This window comes from Octopus sinensis, linkage group LG29 (assembly GCF_006345805.1).
Source record: "Octopus sinensis linkage group LG29, ASM634580v1, whole genome shotgun sequence".
NCBI classification, from domain to species: Eukaryota; Metazoa; Mollusca; class Cephalopoda; order Octopoda; family Octopodidae; genus Octopus; species Octopus sinensis.
In genome coordinates, this window is record NC_043025.1 from 10890043 (window position 1) to 10910042 (window position 20000).

General features: G+C 37.8%; 1 protein-coding gene, 1 long non-coding RNA gene and 1 other non-coding gene across 4 annotated transcripts in view; 1 reads left to right on the forward strand and 2 right to left on the reverse strand.

The window, feature by feature from the left end:
* The window catches only part of LOC115226024 (receptor-type tyrosine-protein phosphatase T-like), a 92115-nt gene extending 83920 nt beyond the window's left edge, over positions 1-8195 (forward strand). The window contains exons 25-28 of the mRNA XM_036514805.1: positions 12-149; positions 788-939; positions 5036-5171; positions 8035-8195. Coding sequence (XP_036370698.1) covers positions 12-149; positions 788-939; positions 5036-5171; positions 8035-8112 — 504 coding nt within the window. The 3' untranslated portion in view covers positions 8113-8195. The remainder of the gene's footprint in view (positions 1-11; positions 150-787; positions 940-5035; positions 5172-8034) is intronic.
* Positions 5811-5915, reverse strand: LOC115226256. The gene has a single exon (XR_003883019.1). It is a non-coding gene; the product is annotated as a U6 spliceosomal RNA (small nuclear RNA).
* Positions 8196-17904: 9709 nt separating the features above from the next.
* Positions 17905-20000, reverse strand: part of LOC115226212 — an 11193-nt gene continuing 9097 nt past the window's right edge. Inside the window, exon 4 of one of the 2 annotated variants that reach the window (XR_003883011.2) lies at positions 17905-18373. This is a non-coding gene — a long non-coding RNA (uncharacterized LOC115226212). Of the gene's footprint in view, positions 18386-20000 lie in introns of both variants that reach the window. The other variant, XR_003883010.2, reaches the window with a different exon arrangement.

Genomic DNA, 20000 nt, shown 5'->3' on the forward strand with positions numbered 1-20000 from the left:
CTTCCGCATAGGATCCACCTAACTACTTGCCAAGGACACTGAACGAATCTGTTAAAATTGGACCATATCTCCTAAAACTAGTTACTTTTGAGGATAAAAAAATCTGCATACATAGTGTTTTAAAGGTTAAGTTTGATAACAAAAAAAAGGCAAGTTTGGTATTTTTTGTTGATTTTTATAAAATAATTCCACTTTTTAAAAGGTAATTATAGCATAATTAAAGAAAGGCGCAGGAGTGGCTGTGTGGTAAGTAGCTTGCTTACCAACCACATGGTTCCGGGTTCAGTCCCACTGCGTGGCACCTTGGGCAAGTGTCTTCTACTATAGCCTCGGGCCGACCAAAGCCTTGTGAGTGGATTTGGTAGACGGAAACTGAAAGAAGCCCATCGTATATATATGTGTGTGTGTGTGTGTGTGTGTGTGTGTCTCTGTGTTTGTGTGTCTGTGTTTGTCTCCCCCTAGCATTGCTTGACAACCGATGCTGCTGTGTTTACGTCCCCGTCACTTTGCGGTTCGGCAAAAGAGATCCGATAGAATAAGTACTGGGCTTACAAAAGAATAAGTCCCGGGGTCGATTTGCTCGACTAAAGGCGGTGCTCCAGCATGGCCGCAGTCAAATGACTGAAACAAGTAAAAGAGTAAAAAGAGTAAAAGAGTAAAAGACTAAAAGGGTAAAAGAGTAGGAACAAACTTACTGCAATTGAATCAATCCAGAAAATATAACGTAAATATTTTCTTTCGGGTTTTATTCACATTATGGTCACTACTATTTCTTTTCATATTACAGTCGAGGATCGAAGAGTATCTGATGAACCACTTCCTAGTTACCATATGGATGGACAGAAAATATCCATCATGTGCCGACATATTAAAACTGAGCAATATACTGAGCGCCCATCAGGAGAAGGAGGTCAATAAAAAATTCACCGTGCATTCGGGGTAAGTGCGAATATTGATTGATTGTAACGGCAGTCATACGACTCCGTAAAGGAACATAGAAATCTATATATATAAAACTGTAGTTGTGTGAGTGTCTGTCCCCTTCGATTTAGATTCCTAACTACTCCCACATTTTGCGGTGCAGTTTAATCAAATTCGGGTATCTTATAGTCGTGATTCATATCGAGCCCGTCTGGCTATTAGCGCGCGTCTACGATGAGTCTACGATTTTAAAAATAATTTAACATCATTTTTTATTCCATTTTAATGCATATTTTTTCGTGTGTCGATGGCGGCGGAGTTGGCGTCCATGGTCACACCTGCACCTGTTTGCTTCTCCCCCTTCTTCCCTCCCTCGTGAAGCTGTGGGGAAGGGAGTGTAAGGAAATCAACGTCGTAAAGCGTTGTCAAGGAGACCAGCGTTCTTTTAGAACAACGACTTCATGGCTTGAAGACACCAAAACAGAAATGGCTAAGAAAGCCCGAATTGGCATCTATAAGGGAAGTAACTCTCTAAAAATGCTTATATAGTTATTTCCCTTACAAACCCGAGCAACGCCGGGCGATACTGCTAGTTATACATACAATATGACAGATATTTAGAGAGTATACATACAAGGTGACATATAAAAGGACGGATATATAAAGTACTAGCAGTATCGCCCGGCGTTGCTCGGGTTTGTAAGGGAAATAACTATATAAGCATTTTTAGAGAGTTACTTCCCTTATATAAACCGAGCAAAAAATGCATTAAAAAATGAAAAAATGATGGTAAATTTTTTTTTAAATCGTAGACGCTAATACCCAGAAGGGCTCGATATGAATCACGACTATAAGATACCCGGTTTTAGTTAAAATGTGGGAGTAGTTAGGAATCTAAATCGGAGGAGACAGACTCTCACACAACTTCGGTTTTATATTTAAGGATGTATGTGAGGTGAGAGACAAAGATGAGATGCAAGTTGACAGACATAGATATGATATAAATATATATATATATTTCTGTTTCTGTTTCGACCAGGCTATCAGATGTTGCTACACATCGCTGGTCACAATGCGCTTCGCATTGTTTTAGCCTTCAAATGACGCCACCCCGCTGGCTTAAGTGAGCTGGCCAATATATATATATAATATATATATATATATATATATATACACACATTCAAAATAAGCAACAAGCATATCTCCGGTAATTTGGTACGATCGTTTCACGCTACATCATTTTATCAAATATTGTAAATATTACAACAGTTTTAAAATGTTGAGCAATCATCAGCCATTTATAGAGGTTTCCTATTAGTACATCATTTTCATATTATATATATATATATTGTATATATATGTATATATATATGTATGTATGTATGTATGTATATCTATATATACAGAGAGAGAGGGGGGAGAGAGAGTTAGCGGTTGTAGCAACTGACTAAGGGATAAAATATCCGTATATACTATCAGTATCCGTTACCTGTGTTATCCCCGAGCAATGGGTGTGCAGGGGCACCAAATACGTCAAGCGTTGGTGACAATAGGATAAACAAAAGTTTATCAGGAGCCAATATATCAATAATTAGAAAATGGAGATAAACATCGATTAACCAGCAGATCAATTGGACCATATTTAAAGCTTCTTTAGTATGATACAAAGTGATGTTCGTCCTTCGGTTCGAAGATGACCATTGACATCATCATCATCATTATCATCATGGGACAAAAGTGGGTAGGGGCTGTGCTATTGGTGCAGGTGACTCTGGCTTTCCGCATCTGGCGTTTCTGTTCTGCTGACTGAATCCGTCTCTCCTTGGCTATATAACTATATAAGCATTTTTTAGAGAGTTACTTCCCTTATATAAACCGAGCAAAAAATGCATTATAAAAATGATGGTGAGCGGTCGGCAGCAAGTGTCTCTGATCAGATTACCAGAATGCAGTCTAAGCATAAATGCAAGAATTTATCATTATTCCTCATCTTCATAGGGCATTCGAATCAAGGCAACCGATCTTCAACGCAGTGAAAAACAAGGGGATACAATATAAACAAATAGTTAGTTAGTTAATTTGGCTCAAAAGCAAATAGCAAGGCCATGTAGGGGGACATGGAGTTAAGTATAGGGTGGTGTTCATGTAAAGAGTTTAGGCCACTTGAGGTCCAGGGAGGCTTTGAACAAAGCGGTCGTCGGCATCTTCACCATCTCGTCTGGCAGCTTGTTCCACGGATCCGCAACCCGGAAGGAGAAAGCTCCTCTCCTTCGATTGAGATGAAAACGTCGCAGGTAGAGCTTTTCGGAATGACCCCGCAGCCGATGCTCTGGAGCAGGAGTGAAGAACAGCTCTTTCGAGAGGTTACACTTTCCGCTTATGATGTTGTGGGCGAGAATGAGATCACCACGGCGGCGTTTTTCAAGATAATAAAGGTCGAGCGTCCTCAGCCTTTCTTCGTAGGACAAATTTTTGAGATCAAATAGAAGATCGAAGGGGGAAGAAAACATGGTTTAGACAAATAGTCTATAAGTCCAAGGTGACATGCAGTGGGACTGAACCCAGAACCATGTTGTTGGTATGCAAGCTACTTAACACACATCCACTCCTGCACCTATGTCCATGGAACTGAAATAATTGGGAGTAAATGAGATATTTTGTCAGAAATCATTATTTTACAATGTTAAAATCTATTTTATTTACATTATTTACATGTGACGGGTGGAGGCGCAATGGCCCAGTGGTTAGGGCAGCGGACTCGCGGTCGTAGGATCGCGGTTTCGATTCCCAGACTGGGCGTTCTGAGTGTTTATTGAGCGAAAACACCTAAAAGCTCCACGAGGCTCCGGCAGGGGGTGGCGGTGATCCCTGCTGTACTCTTTCACAACTTTCTCTCACTCTTACTTCCTGTTTCTGTTGTACCTGTGGAGGCGCAATGGCCCAGTGGTTAGGGCAGCGGACTCGCGGTCGTAGGATCACGGTTTCGATTCCCAGACCGGTCGTTGTGGGTGTTTATTGAGCGATAACACCTAAAAGCTCCACGAGGCTCCGGCAGGGGATGATGGTGATCCCTGCTGTACTCTTTCACCACAACTTTCTCTCACTCTTACTTCCTGTTTCTGTTGTACCTGTGGAGGCGCAATGGCCCAGTGGTTAGGGCAGCGGACTCGCGGTTGTAGGATCGCGGTTTTGATTCCCAGACCGGACGTTGCGAGTGTTTATTGAGCGATAACACCTAAAAGCTCCACGAGGCTCCGGCAGGGGATGGTGGTGAACCCTGCTGTACTCTTTCACCACAACTTTCTCTCACTCTTACTTCCTGTTTCTGTTGTACCTGTGGAGGCGCAATGGCCCAGTGGTTAGGGCAGCGGACTCGCGGTCGTAGGATCGCGGTTTCGATTCCCAGACCGGGCGTTGTGAGTATTTATTGAGCGATAACACCTTAAAGCCCCACGAGGCTCCGGCAGGGGCTGGTGGCGATCCCTGCTCTACTCTTTCACCACTCTTTCTCTCACTCTTTCTTCTGTTGGCCTGCTCGCTTAGCCAGCGGGGTGGCGTCATTCGAAGGCTAAAACAATGCGAAGCGCATTGTGACCAGCGATGTGTAACAACATCTGATGGTCTGGTCGGTCACGTGATCACGTGATCACATGTGACGGATAATGTAAATAATGTACGTAATTCCTCATCTCTTAAATATAGAACTGTGAGGGCGCGTGGCTTAGTGGTTAGGGCATTCGGCTCATGATCGTAAGGTTGTGAGTTCGATTCCCGGCGACGCGTTGTGTCCTTGAGCAAGACACTTTATTTCACGTTGCTCCAGTCCACTCAGCTGGCAAAAATGAGTTGTACTTGTATTTCAAAGGGTCAGCCTTGTCACTCTCTGTGTCACGCTGATTATCCCCGAGAACTACATTAAGGGTACACGTGTCTGTGGAATGCTCAGCCATTTGCACGTTAATTTCACGAGCAAGCTGTTCCGTTGATCGTATCAGCTGGGACCCTTGTCGTCGTAACCGGCGGAGTCTTTTAAGTCTTTAAATATAGAACTGTTAGAATGTATTATTCCCACATTCTTAAACGTACAATAATTCTCGTCCTTTTTCATGTAAAGCACGAATTTCAACAAAAGTGGTTTGCTGTGCATCACTCACATTTTAAAAGATGCAATAACCAGTCAATCAGTAATCAACATAGTACGATTAGTGCGACTAATCAAGAAAATACAACCAGAAATAGTACCCAACTGTGTAAGTATAGCAACATTTTTTTTTAAATTTTATGTGCTTTAACCAAGTGTTTACTAAATATCTATTATATCGACCCCAGTGCGCAACTGGTACTTAATTTAATCGACCCCAAAAGGATGAAAGGCAAAGTCGACCTCGGTGGAATTTGAACTCAGAACGTAACGGCAGACGAAATACGGCTACGCATTTCGCCCGGCGTGCTAACGTTCTGCCAGCTCGCCACGTTTCTTTTTTAAAATACTAGACCTATTTCTTTACTCCACACAAAGGGCTAAACACAGAGGGGACAAACAAGGACAGACAAACGGATCAAGTCGGTTATATCGACCCAGTGCGAAACTGGTACTTAATTTAATCGACCCCAAAAAGATGAAAGGCAAAGTCGACCTCGGCGGAATTTGAACTCAGAACGTAGCGGCAGACGAAATACCTATTTCTTTACTACCCACAAGGGGCTAAACACAGAGGGGACAAACAAGGACAGGCATAGGTATTAAGTCGATTACATCGACTCCAGTGCATAACTGGTACTTAAGTTATCGACCCCGAAAGGATGAAAGGCAAAGTCGACCTCGGCGGAATTTCAACTCAGAACGTAACGGCGTGCTAACGTTTCTGCCAGCTCGCCGCCTTCCTATAAAAAATATGGAACGCTTCACGAATTTGCATGTCATCCTTGCGCAGGGGCCACGCTAATCTTCTCTGTAGCTTTCCAATTTTGAGAATATGTACTGCCGTTGCTACTGTTTACTAAATATCAGTGGAGGCGCAATGGCCCTGTGGTTAGGGCAGCGGACTCGCGGTCGTAGGATCGTGGTTTCGATTCCCAGGCCGGGCGTTGTAAGTGTTTATTGAGCGAAAACACCTAAAGCTCCACGAGGCTCCGGCAGGGGATGGTGGTGATCCCTGCTGTACTCTTGCACCACAACTTTCTCTCACTCTTACTTCCTGTTTCTGTTGTACCTGTATTTCAAGGGGCCGGCCTTGTCACTCTCTGTGTCACGCTGAATATCCCCGAGAACTACGTTAAGGGTGCACGTGTCTGTGGAGTGCTCAGCCAGTTACGCGTTAATTTCACGAGCAGGCTGTTCCGTTGATTCGGATCAACCGGAGCCCTCGTCGTCGTAACCGACGGAGTGCTTCCATTACTAAATAGCGGAGGGGAAAATCTGTTCTTCAAATGTTTACTGTTATTGGAACACATTCCTGAAAAATTCTTCATGTTCGAAGATCATTAAAAGACCACCTTCGGTCATGAATGACCATGGGATTGCACCTAGAAAGTTACCCTCCTAGACACAAGTCCGGGCAAGGTTGTTTTATGGAAGATCAGCAGTCGCCCATGCATACCGGCCTCCCCTCTCCACGCCACCAGTGTTATCCAAGGGAAAGGCAAGGGCCGATACAGCTTGGCACCTGTGACGTCGTAACTCATTTCTACAGCTGAGTGAACAGGAGCAACGTGAAATAAAGTGCCTTGCTCAAGAACACAACACGCAGCCCGGTCCGGGATTCGAGCTCACAACCTCACGATCGTAAGCTCGACGCTCTAACCACTGAGCCATGCGCCTAATAAACATGTGACTAAGTTTCAGATGATTTCTTTCTTATCCTACACTGGAAACTTGCTGAGTACTGAACTGTACATCTCTTACTCTCTCTCTTTTACTCTTTTACTTGTTTCAGTCATTTGACTGCGGCCATGCTGGAGCACCGCCTTTAATCGAGCAACTCGACCCCGGGACTTATTCTTTTTGTAAGCCCAGTACTTATTCTATCGGTATCTTTTGCTGAACTGCTAAGTTTACTCTTTTACTTGTTTCAGTCATTTGACTGCGGCAAGGCTGGAGCACCGCCTTTAATCGAGCAACTCGACCCCGGGACTTATTCTTTTTGTAAGCCCAGTACTTATTCTATCGGTCTCTTTTTGTCGAACCGCTAAGTAACGGGGACATAAACACACCAGCATCGGTTGTCGAGCAATGCTAGGGGGACAAACACAGACACACAAACACACACACGCATATATATATATATACATATATACGACGGGCTTCTTTCAGTTTCCTATTTCTTTATTGCCCACAAGGGGCTAAACATAGAGAATACAAACAAGGACAGACAAAGGGATTAAATCGATTACATCGACCCCAGTGCATAACTGGTGCTTATTTGATCGACCCCGAAAGGATGAAAGGCAAAGTCGACCTCGGCGGAATTTGAACTCAGAATGTAACGACAGACGAAATACCGCTAAGAATTTTCGCCCAGCGTGCTAACGATTCTGCCAGCTCGCCGCCTTTCAGTTTCCGTCTACCAAATCTACTCACAAGGCTTTGGTCGGCCCGAGGCTATAGTAGAAGACACTTACCCAACGTGCCACACAGTGGGACTGAAACCGGAACCCTGTGGTTCGTAAGCAAGCTACTTACCACACAGCCACTCCTACACGACAGGCTTCTTTTCAGTTTCCGTCTACCAAATCCACTCACAAGGCTTTGGTCGGCCCGAGGCTATAATAGAAGACACTTACCCAAGGTGCCACACCGTGGGACTGAACTCGGAACCATGTGGTTCGTAAGCAAGCTACTTACCACACATCCACTCCTGCGCCTGTGAAATTTATTCTTATCAAATAATGTTTAGTCGGGAACGTACGGTCACCAGTGGTTGACCATCGAGTGAAGACATTTATATGTTACTAAATGGAATCTGTATATTACCATTATATTAATCTCGATAATATTAGTGAAAGAGGATGGAACTTTGCAAAGGATACAGTAAAACAAATAATTAGGTATTGAGTAATTTCAATCCAATTTCATTAATTAATTCATATATTTAATAATTATTTCTTTGGCAGGAATCTTACACCTACATTTGGGAAGTTGCTGAATATTTGCAAAAGGAATCATCTTTATACAGTAATTGTGTACAGTGATACTTGGGGATGAATATCTTTTATAAATCCATGTTATATCCGTTAAGAGGTGATGTATACAAAAAGTCTATTTCTTTGTTGGAGAAAGAAAACGAAAGCTTAGCGGTAATTGTTAATATCGCTTAAAGGACATGGGAATCATTTCCAGAAACTACGAATTCAACTATCGGCATATATCGGTAATAATATATTATGCTAATTACAATGGCTAAATATTCTTCGGAACAATATTTCTTCATGAAAAGTTAATATAAACTCGTTAGGTGGCCTTAAATAAAATGTCCTAAATTTTTAATCTCTCAATATATAACATCCTAGCAGTATCGCCCGGCGTTGCTCAGGTTTGTAAGGGAAATAACTATATAAGCATTTTTAGTGAGTTATAGCTAAAAAATAGCAAAAAAAATGCATTAAAAATGGAATAAAAAATGATGGTAATTTTGGTGTCTTCAAGCCGTGAAGTCGTTGTTCTAAAAGAACGCTGGTCTCCTTGACAATGCTTTACGACGTTGATTTCCTTACACTCCCTTCCCCACAGCTTCACGAGGGATGGAAGAAGGGGGAGAAGCAAACAGGTGCAGGTGTGACCATGGACGCCAACTCCGCCGCCATCGACACACGAAAAAATATGCATTAAAATGGAATAAAAAATGATGTTAAATTATTTTTAAAATCGTAGACTCATCGTAGACGCGCGCTAATATGCAGACGGGCTCGATATGAATCATGACTATAAGATACCCGAATTTGGTTAAACTGCACCGCAAAATGTGGGAGTAGTTAGGAATCTAAATCGAAGAGGACAGACACTCACACAACTACAGTTTTATATATAGAGATTTTCTCTATCTGCCTGTCTGTTTGTCTATCTCTCATTCCTCTGCTTTCTCAAACAGCTCCACCAAATCAAATCAAATTACACAAAGTAATAATATTAGACACCGCGAGTGTCAAATTGTAATCTTTATATATAAAAGTGAGGTTGTGTGCTGTCTGTCTCCTACGATTTAGATTCCTAACTACTCCCACATTTTGTGGTGCAGTTTAACCAAAAGCGGGTATCTTATAGTCGTGATTCATATCGAGCCCTTCTGGGTATTAGCGCGCATCTACGATGAGTCTACGATTTAAAAAAAAATTACCATAATTTTTTCCGTTTTAATGCATTTTTTCGCTATTATATAAGGGAAGTAACTCTCTAAAAATGTCTACGATGAGTCAACGATTTAAAAAAAAATTTACCATCATTTTTTTACCATTTTTAATGCATTTTTTTGCAATTTTTTGGCTATAACTCTCTAAAAATGCTTATATAGTTATTTCCCTTAAAAACCCGAGCAACGCCGGGCGATACTGCTAGTTTCTATTAAAAGCAATACAAAATTTTATCTAACATAATTTTTCTATAGTCAACTATAGTAAAGCACATTTTATACAACCACTACTACGTCAATTGCCGATAAATTCTTTGTTACTATGTCAAACAGGAAGAAAATTTCGTTCAGTGATTTATTTCTTCTTCTATCGTGTGTGTATGTGTATGTGTGTGTGAATGACATTCAGTAATTCGCCGCTTAACTGCAGATCTTTTACCCTTTTTGAGTTACGTTCCTTATCTCAATTTTTGTTTTAATTCTATGGAAAGCACTCCGTCGGTTACGACGACGAGGGTTCCGGTTTATCCGATCAACGGAACAGCCTGCTCGTGAAATTAACGTGTAAGTGGCTGAGCACTCCACAGACACGTGTACCCTTAACGTAGTTCTCTGGGATATTCAGCGTGACACAGAGAGTGACAAGGCCGGCCCCTTGAAATACAGGTACAACAGAAACAGGAAGTAAGAGTGAGAGAAAGTTGTGGTGAAAGAGTACAGCAGGGATCACCACCATCCCCTGCCGGAGCCTCGTGGAGCTTTTAGGTGTTTTCGCTCAATAAACACTCACAACGCCCAGTCTGGGAATCGAAACCGCGATCCTACGATCGCGAGTCCGCTGCCCTAACCACTGGGCCATTGCGCCTCCACTTTAATTTTATATCTTACAATAAATCAATTTTTACTTATCCTGTGCCTTATTACAGTCAGTCCCCCTCCCCTTCTCTACATTTTTCCATATTCTCTTCTTTATATCTCTCAATGCGTTTCTTAATTTATTTTTATTCTTTCTTTGGATCTTTACGGTTTAAACGGCAGTTTTTTTCTAGCGATGTCATATGAAATTGTCACCCATAATTATGACCCTTGTATCGATCTATTACATTTCAATCTGTTTTGGGGTTAGGGTTTGGGGGAAGGGTATCTTTTTTCTTCACAAATGTAAATAAACCCAATCTGTTTCTTAAACGAAGGACATAGTTATACGGCACAGAATGTTTTTTACCTCAATAGACAGTCATTGATTGGTTGAAATTGCAGAAATTGAAGAAAAAAACAACAAATATCTTACAAATTATAGAATTTTCTCAATAAAGCCAAGAGAAAAAGATGTTTTATAAACACATTCTACAAGTATACGAAGTTTAAAATTTTTTAATTACCTAGAAATTATGTTAAAAACTGCCGTTCAAACCGAAAAGATCCAAACGAGGGACATATTCATACGGCACAGAATGTTTTTTAACCTCAATATACGTCAGTGATTGGTTGAAATTGCAGAAATTGAAGAAAAAAACCAACAAATATCTTACAAACTATAGAATTTTCTTAATAAAGCCAAGAGAAAAAGATGTTTTATAAACACATTCTACAAGTATACGAAGTTTAAAATTTTTTAATTACCTAGAAATTATGTTAAAACCTGCCGTCCAAACCGAAAAGATCCCTGTTCCTTAAACGAGGAACATATTCATACAGCACAGAATGTTTTTTACCTCAATGGACATCAGTGATTGGTTGAAATTGCAGAAATTGAAGAAAAAAACCAACAAATATCTTACAAACTATAGAATTTTCTCAATAAAGCCAAGAGAAAAAGATGTTTTATAAACACATTCTACAAGTATACGAAGTTTAAAATTTTTTAATTACCTAGAAATTATGTTAAAAACTGCCGTTCAAACTGAAAAGATCCAAACGAGGGACATATTCATACGGCACAGAATGTATTTTAACCTCAATAGACAGTCATTGATTTGTTGAAATTGCAGAAATTGAAGAAAAAAAACAATAAATATCTTACAAACTATAGAATTTTCTCAATAAAGCCAAGAGAAAAAGATGTTTTATAAACACATTCTACCAGTATACGAAGTTTAAAATTTTTTAATTACCTAGAAAATATGTTAAAAAACTGCCGTTCAAACCGAAAAAATCCCTGTTTCTTAAATGAGGGACATATTCATACGGCACAGAATGTATTTTAACCTCAATATACGTCAGTGATTGGTTGAAATTGCAGAAATTGAAGAAAAAAACCAACAAATATCTTACAAACTATAGAATTTTCTCAATAAAGCCAAGAAAAAAAAGATGTTCTATAAACACATTCTACCAGTGTACGAAGTTTAAAATTTTTTAATTACCTAGAAATTATGTTAAAAACTGCCGTTCAAACCGAAAAGATCCTGTTCCTTAAACGAGAAACATATTCATACAGCACAGAATGTTTTTTACCTCAATGGACATCAGTGATTGGTTGAAATTGCAGAAATTGAAGAAAAAAACCAGCAAATATCTTACAAACTATAGAATTTTCTCAATAAAGCCAAGAGAAAAAGATGTTTTATAAACACATTCTACAAGTATACGAAGTTTAAAATTTTTTAATTACCTAGAAATTATGTTAAAAACTGCTGTTCAAACCGAAAAGATCCAAACGAGGGACATATTCATACGGCACAGAATGTTTTTTAACCTCAATATACGTCAGTGATTGGTTGAAATTGCAGAAATTGAAGAAAAAAACCAACAAATATCTTACAAACTATAGAATTTTCTCAATAAAGCCAAGAGAAAAAGATGTTTTATAAACACATTCTACAAGTATACGAAGTTTAAAATTTTTTAATTACCTAGAAATTATGTTAAAAACTGCCGTTCAAACCGAAAAGATCCAAACGAGGGACATATTCATACGGCACAGAATGTATTTTAACCTCAATAGACAGTCATTGATTGGTTGAAATTGCAGAAATTGAAGAAAAAAAACAATAAATATCTTACAAACTATAGAATTTTCTCAATAAAGCCAAGAGAAAAAGATGTTTTATAAACACATTCTACCAGTATACGAAGTTTAAAATTTTTTAATTACCTAGAAAATATGTTAAAAACTGCCGTTCAAACCGAAAAAATCCCTGTTTCTTAAATGAGGGACATATTCATACGGCACAGAATGTATTTTAACCTCAATATACGTCAGTGATTGGTTGAAATTGCAGAAATTGAAGAAAAAAAACCAACAATATCTTACAAACTATAGAATTTTCTCAATAAAGCCAAGAAAAAAAAGATGTTCTATAAACACATTCTACCAGTGTACGAAGTTTAAAATTTTTTAATTACCTAGAAATTATGTTAAAAACTGCCGTTCAAACGAAAAGATCCTGTTCCTTAAACGAGAAACATATTCATACAGCACAGAATGTTTTTTACCTCAATGGACATCAGTGATTGGTTGAAATTGCAGAAATTGAAGAAAAAAACCAGCAAATATCTTACAAACTATAGAATTTTCTCAATAAAGCCAAGAGAAAAAGATGTTTTATAAACACATTCTACAAGTATACGAAGTTTAAAATTTTTTAATTACCTAGAAATTATGTTAAAAACTGCTGTTCAAACCGAAAAGATCCAAACGAGGGACATATTCATACGGCACAGAATGTTTTTTAACCTCAATATACGTCAGTGATTGGTTGAAATTGCAGAAATTGAAGAAAAAAACCAACAAATATCTTACAAACTATAGAATTTTCTCAATAAAGCCAAGAGAAAAAGATGTTTTATAAACACATTCTACCAGTATACGAAGTTTAAAATTTTTAATTACCTAGAAATTATGTTAAAAACTGCCGTTCAAACCGAAAAGATCCTGTTCCTTAAACGAGGAACATATTCATACAGCACAGAATGTTTTTTACCTCAATGGACATCAGTGATTGGTTGAAATTGCAGAAATTGAAGAAAAAAACCAACAAATATCTTACAAACTATAGAATTTTCTCAATAAAGCCAAGATAAAAAGATGTTTTATAAACACATTCTACAAGTATACGAAGTTTAAACTTTTTTAATTACCTAGAAATTATGTTAAAAACTGCCGTTCAAACCGAAAAGATCCTGTTCCTTAAACGAGAAACATATTCATACAGCACAGAATGTTTTTTACCTCAATGGACATCAGTGATTGGTTGAAATTGCAGAAATTGAAGAAAAAAGCCAACAAATATCTTACAAACTATAGAATTTTCTCAATAAAGCCAAGAGAAAAAGATGTTTTATAAACACATTCTACAAGTATACGAAGTTTAAAATTTTTTAATTACCTAGAAATTATGTTAAAAACTGCCGTTCAAACCGAAAAGATCCAAACGAGGGACATATTCATACAGCACAGAATGTTTTTTAACCACAATATATGTCACTGATTGGTTGAAATTGCAGAAATTGAAGAAAAAAACCAACAAATATCTTACAAACTATAGAATTTTCTCAATAAAGCCAAGAGAAAAAGATGTTCTATAAACACATTCTACCAGTATACGAAGTTTAAAATTTTTTAATTACCTAGAAATTACGTTAAAAACTGCCGTTCAAACCGAAAAGATCCTGTTCCTTAAACGAGGAACATATTCATACAGCACAGAATGTTTTTTACCTCAATGGACATCAGTGATTGGTTGAAATTGCAGAAATTGAAGAAAAAAAACCAACAAATATCTTACAAACTATAGGATTTTCTCAATAAAGCCAAGAGAAAAAGATGTTTTATAAACACATTCTACCAGTATACGAAGTTTAAAATTTTTTAATTACCTAGAAATTATGTTGAAAAACTGCCGTTCAAACCGAAAAGGTCCCTTTCTTTTTTACTTAATATACATAATCAACATATTCGATACAATAATTTTTGTTAATATGGTTAAACGCATGACGAGAAACTCAGGAGGTAACCGCCTTCAGCTGGAAACGGAGAGAATATCGCTATTTAGATCATGAAAATATTGCTCAGTAATCTATTGATTCAGTCAAATACAGTCTGCCTGTTGCTCACAAGAAATCCTCCGTCATATCACCATTAATAACCGCATTTGTAGCCAACAGCTACACAGATATATATATATATATATATATATATGTATATGTATGTATGTATGTATGTATGTATGTATGTATGTATATATATATATATCATACATACATGCATGCATACATATATATATATATATATATATATCATATATATATATATCATACATATATGTATTATATCATATGTATATATATCATATATATACATATATATGTATATATATCATATATATAATGTATGTATATATATAATATATATATCATACATGCATACTATATATATATATATATGTATATATATCATATATATATATATATCATACATATATGTATATATATCATATGTATATATATACATATATATGTATATATATCATATATAATATGTATATATCATATGTATATATATCATATATATACATATATATGTATTATATCATATGTATATATATCATATATATACATATATATGTATATATATCATATATATATATATATATCATATATACATATACATATATATATACGTGTGTGTGTGTGCATGTATGTATATATATATATATATATATAAATCAATAAAATCGTGTAATCTTTTATAAATGAAAATATAATTATAAACTCTGGCTACTCAATGCAAATTAATAAATCTATATTAATAAACATCGAAGTTTATCTTTTTTGTATTGAAACAAAAACCTTACCAGAACAATGCATGAATTAAAACAGGGATCGTTTAAGGGAACAAATGTTGGAAGACTAAACTATAATGCAATGGTAAGTTCTCCACTTCTCTCTCTGTCTCACACGACTTTTTTCTCCTTCGATTTCACACACACAACAATCCCCACCAATTATGTATTTTTCTATTCATCTAATTCACAGTGTTGTATAGGCAGTATATATTGGAACAATATAAACATAAGTAGGCGCAGGAGTGGCTGTGTGGTAAGTAGCTTGCTAACCAACCACATGGTTCCGGGTTCAGTCCCACAGCGTGGCATCTTGGGCAAGTGTCTTCTGCTATAGCCCCGAGCCGACCAATGCCTTGTGAGTGGATTTGGTAGACAGAAACTGAAAGAAGCCTGTCGTATATATGTATATATATATAGGTGCAGGAGTGGCTGTGTGGTAAGTAGCTTGCTAACCAACCACATGGTTCCGGGTTCAGTCCCACAGCATGGCATCTTGGGCAAGTGTCTTCTGCTATAGCCCCGAGCCGACCAATGCCTTGTGAGTGGATTTGGTAGACGGAAACTGAAAGAAGCCTGTCGTATATATGTATATATATATATAGGTGCAGGAGTGGCTGTGTGGTAAGTAGCTTGCTAACCAACCACATGGTTCCGGGTTCAGTCCCACAGCGTGGCATCTTGGGCAAGTGTCTTCTGCTATAGCCCCAAGCCGACCAATGCCTTGTGAGTGGATTTGGTAGACGGAAACTGAAAGAAGCCTGTCGTATATATGTATATATATATATAGGTGCAGGAGTGGCTGTGTGGTAAGTAGCTTGCTAACCAACCACATGGTTCCGGGTTCAGTCCCACAGCGTGGCATCTTGGGCAAGTGTCTTCTGCTATAGCCTCGGGCTGACCAATGCCTTGTGAGTGGATTTGGTAGACAGAAACTGAAAAGAAGCCTGTCGTATATATGTATATATATATATAAGTGTGTGTGTATATGTTTGTGTGTCTGTGTTTGTCCCCCTAGCATTGCTTGACAACCGATGCTGGTGTGTTTACGACCCCGTCACTTAGCGGTTCGGCAAAAGAGACCGATAGAATAAGTACTGGGCTTACAAAGAATAAGTCCCGGGGTCGATTTGCTCGACTAAAGGCGGTACTCCAGCATGGCCGCAGTCAAATGACTGAAACAAGTAAAAGAGTAAAGAGTAAAAGAGAGATAAATATAAACTAAGCATAGGCGCACATAGAGATATATGCATGCGCAAATGAAGACACATAAATTAGAAATACAAAATGGCTGACGGTTAGTAAGGAGAGACACACAAATAAGAAAGAAGAAAGCAAAGGACCACTGATGAGGTCACAGGAGTGTGATGAAAGAACTCTGGCTGAAATAAGATTAAGATTAATGTAAAAAATAAATAACGCTGAAGCAAAGTAACACCAAATATATAGTGTGGGTTTTTTTATTGGCTAAACTGGCAAAATGACCATTCCTAAATACAACAACAATAATAATATATTATAAAATATATATTACTAAAAAACCCAGGTTTTTCTACACACATATATATCTTTCTGAAGATATTGATTTAATATTGATTTCCTGATATTAATAATAATGGCTGACCGTTAGTAAGGAGAGACACACAAATAAGAAAGAAGAAAGCAAAGGACCACTGATGAGGTCACAGGAGTGTGACGAAAGAAGTCACAAGAGTGAATGAGGGTTACAAGATAACTGCAGATTGGTCGTCGCACCGGTGGATGGTGAAAGCAAACTGTTATGGTTTCTGTTTCCAAAAGGATTATGGAACGCAGCAGGAGAGAGGCCAAAACTGGTGAGGTGGCAAAATCCAGTGGTAATTTACAGAAGTGAAATACCTCCCTCCCCCCTTCCCTCCCTCCCTACATCTCTACCTACCCATCTACCTACCTACCTACTTACCTACCAATCTACCTACCTACCTACCCATTACCTACCTACCTACCTACCTATCTTCCTATCTACCTACCCACCTACCCACCTACCAACCTACCTACATACCTACCCATGTACCTACCTACCTACCCACCTACCTATCTACCTATCTTATCTACCTACCTACCAACCTACCTACCTACCCATCCACCTACCTACCTACCTACATACCTACCTACATACATACCTACCCATCTACCTACCTACCTACCTATCTTATCTACCTACCTACCTACTTACCTACTTCATTTGGTCAGATAGCGTAGGTCCTCGACTCTATGGTGTTGTATTGGTAACGCCAGTATTGGTAGTAGTAGAAGTGGTCGTGTTGGTAGTTTAGTAGCAGTAGCAGTAGTTGCTGTAATAATTGTAATAGAGGCATTTTCCTCTTTCCCCACTGCCACTCACTTGCTAATCAGTACCCACTTACAACCAGATCCCAGAATGGTAAACAGCTCCCAATTCCGCCACCCCCCTCTCCTAAGGATCTTTCAAATCCTGTCTCCACCACAACCCACCACCGTCCCATCCTTCCCAGCACATTACTGAATCAACCCACAACATGACTCACCCCCCCTCTCTAAATTGCCAACAGCCTTCGCGGATCTTTTCTGTTTGAACGGCAGTTTTTAACATAATTTCTAGGTAACTAAAAAACTTTAAACTTCGTATTCTGGTAGAATGCGTTTATAAAACATCTTTTTCTCTTGGCTTTATTGAGAAAATTCTATAGTTTGTAAGATATTTGTTGTTTCTTTTCTTCAATTTCTGCAATTTCAACCAATCAATGACGTCCATTGAAGTAAAAAAACATCCTTACCCGTATGAATATGTCCCTCGTTTAAGAAACAGATTGGGTTTATTTACATTTGTGAAGAAAAAAAGATACCCTTACCCCCACCCCTAACCCTAAAACAGATTGAAATGCAATAGATCGATACTAGGGTCATAATTATGGGAGACAATTTCATATGACACCACTAGAAAAACTACCGTTCCAACCGAAAACATCCGCCTTTGCTAATTCTCTATTATTCTCCTACCAGTCTTCTCATAAATCCCTATATATTCTTCTAATATCTAGATCAAAATATTTCAGGACAAGACAAACGCACCCCCCAAGACCAGAAATACCACATAAAATCTTAAAACACACACATGTTTCTTCTGATAAATTGTTATATTTTCTTATAATAATTGGACCACAATATTCAGGATAAGACAAAATACACACAACCCCAAATAACAACAGCCAAATCTATGAAGAAAAGTCCACAAAAAATCAGACATTCTGAGTTTCCGTTTCTTTTTAGGGTTGTTCTGCTCAACACGAATTCCTGCAACAACTGGGAACTTTGCTGCAAAAAATAAATAAATAAATAAATATATAAATAAATATATAAACAAGCAAATAAATGAATAAATAAAGTAGTAGCTATTCAACATCTGGTGTTTGGCATATTTCTTTTATAGGTGCAGGTATGGCTGTGTGGTAAGAAGTTAGCTTCCCACCCGAATTGATTTTGGGTTCAGCCCCACTGCATGGCACCTTGGGCAAGTGTCTTCTACTATAGCCTTGAACCAACCAAAGTTTTGTGTATATATATATATAAAAGTAAATAAATGGAGTTGAACGAAGATGTTATTAAAATTCTTTTACTTTCTACATATATAATGTCTTGTTGAGATATGCTCTCTTTCTTTCCTGATGAGAAGATTGCATTTTACACCGTTTATTCCTTTGGAATAAAACCAATGTCATCTTTGAAACATATGTCGAAAGTAAAAGAATTTTAATAACATCTTCGTTCAACTCCATTTATTTACTTATACTACACAAATTACTGCACATTAACCCGGAGTTTCTACATTTGAATAGGTCGCAACATTCACGCAAGTAACAAGGATGAGTGTGTGTATGTGCATATATATATATACATATATAGATAGATGGATAGATAGATAGATAGATAGATAGATAGATAGATAGATAGATAGATAGATAGTTGGATGGATGGATATATATATATATATATATATACATACATACATACAAACACAGACACGCAAACTTATACACACACACATATATATATATATATATAGATATATATATATTATATATAAAAGAGCAATAAAGATTCAAGTTAATTTAAATGAATTTACTTGAATATGGTACCTAACTTAGATGCACCAAAAAAAAACTATACTGATTTAACAATACAGTAATGTGGGGTGATTATAAGCGAGAAAGAAGCAACAAGAATGGATAGGTTTTTAGTACGATCGTTTCATACAAGGACAGGTTTTATTAAAAGTTGCAAAGATTACAGCATATAAACGAGTCCCGTACTCATCAGCTAAAATACATGTGAGATCTCTAGACATCCTAGTGTTTGAGGCTATACTCATGAAGTAATGTAGATAATTAACATAAACAGATTTCTAAAGTTCATTAAAGTTCTTTAAAGATGATGTACAGTCTTATCACAGAATTTTAAAAAAGTTTGATAGCATCACAGAGAAGGTGACCTAATCCATATGAATTTCCATAGATATGATGAGGGATTATATACTCATATACATATATATGATGGGCTTCTTTCAGTTTCTGTCTACCAAATTTACTCACAAGGCTTTGGTCGACCCGAGGCTGTAGTAGAAGACACTTGCCCAAGGTGCCACACGCAATGGGGTTGAACCCGGAACCATCTGGCTGGTAAGAAATCTACTTACCACACAGCCACTCCGAGAGAGAGAGGGAAGAGGAGAAATAGATATATATAGAGATTGATGGATAGACGGACAGACACTCTTAGAAAGAGACACATTGAAAGAAAGACGGAGTGGCAGACAGACAGACATGCTACTTTGTTAGCCACACAGGGCTGCACACAGAGGTAGAGAGATAGATAGACAGATTGATGGATAGATAGATTGATAGATAGATAGATAGATAGATAGATAGATAGA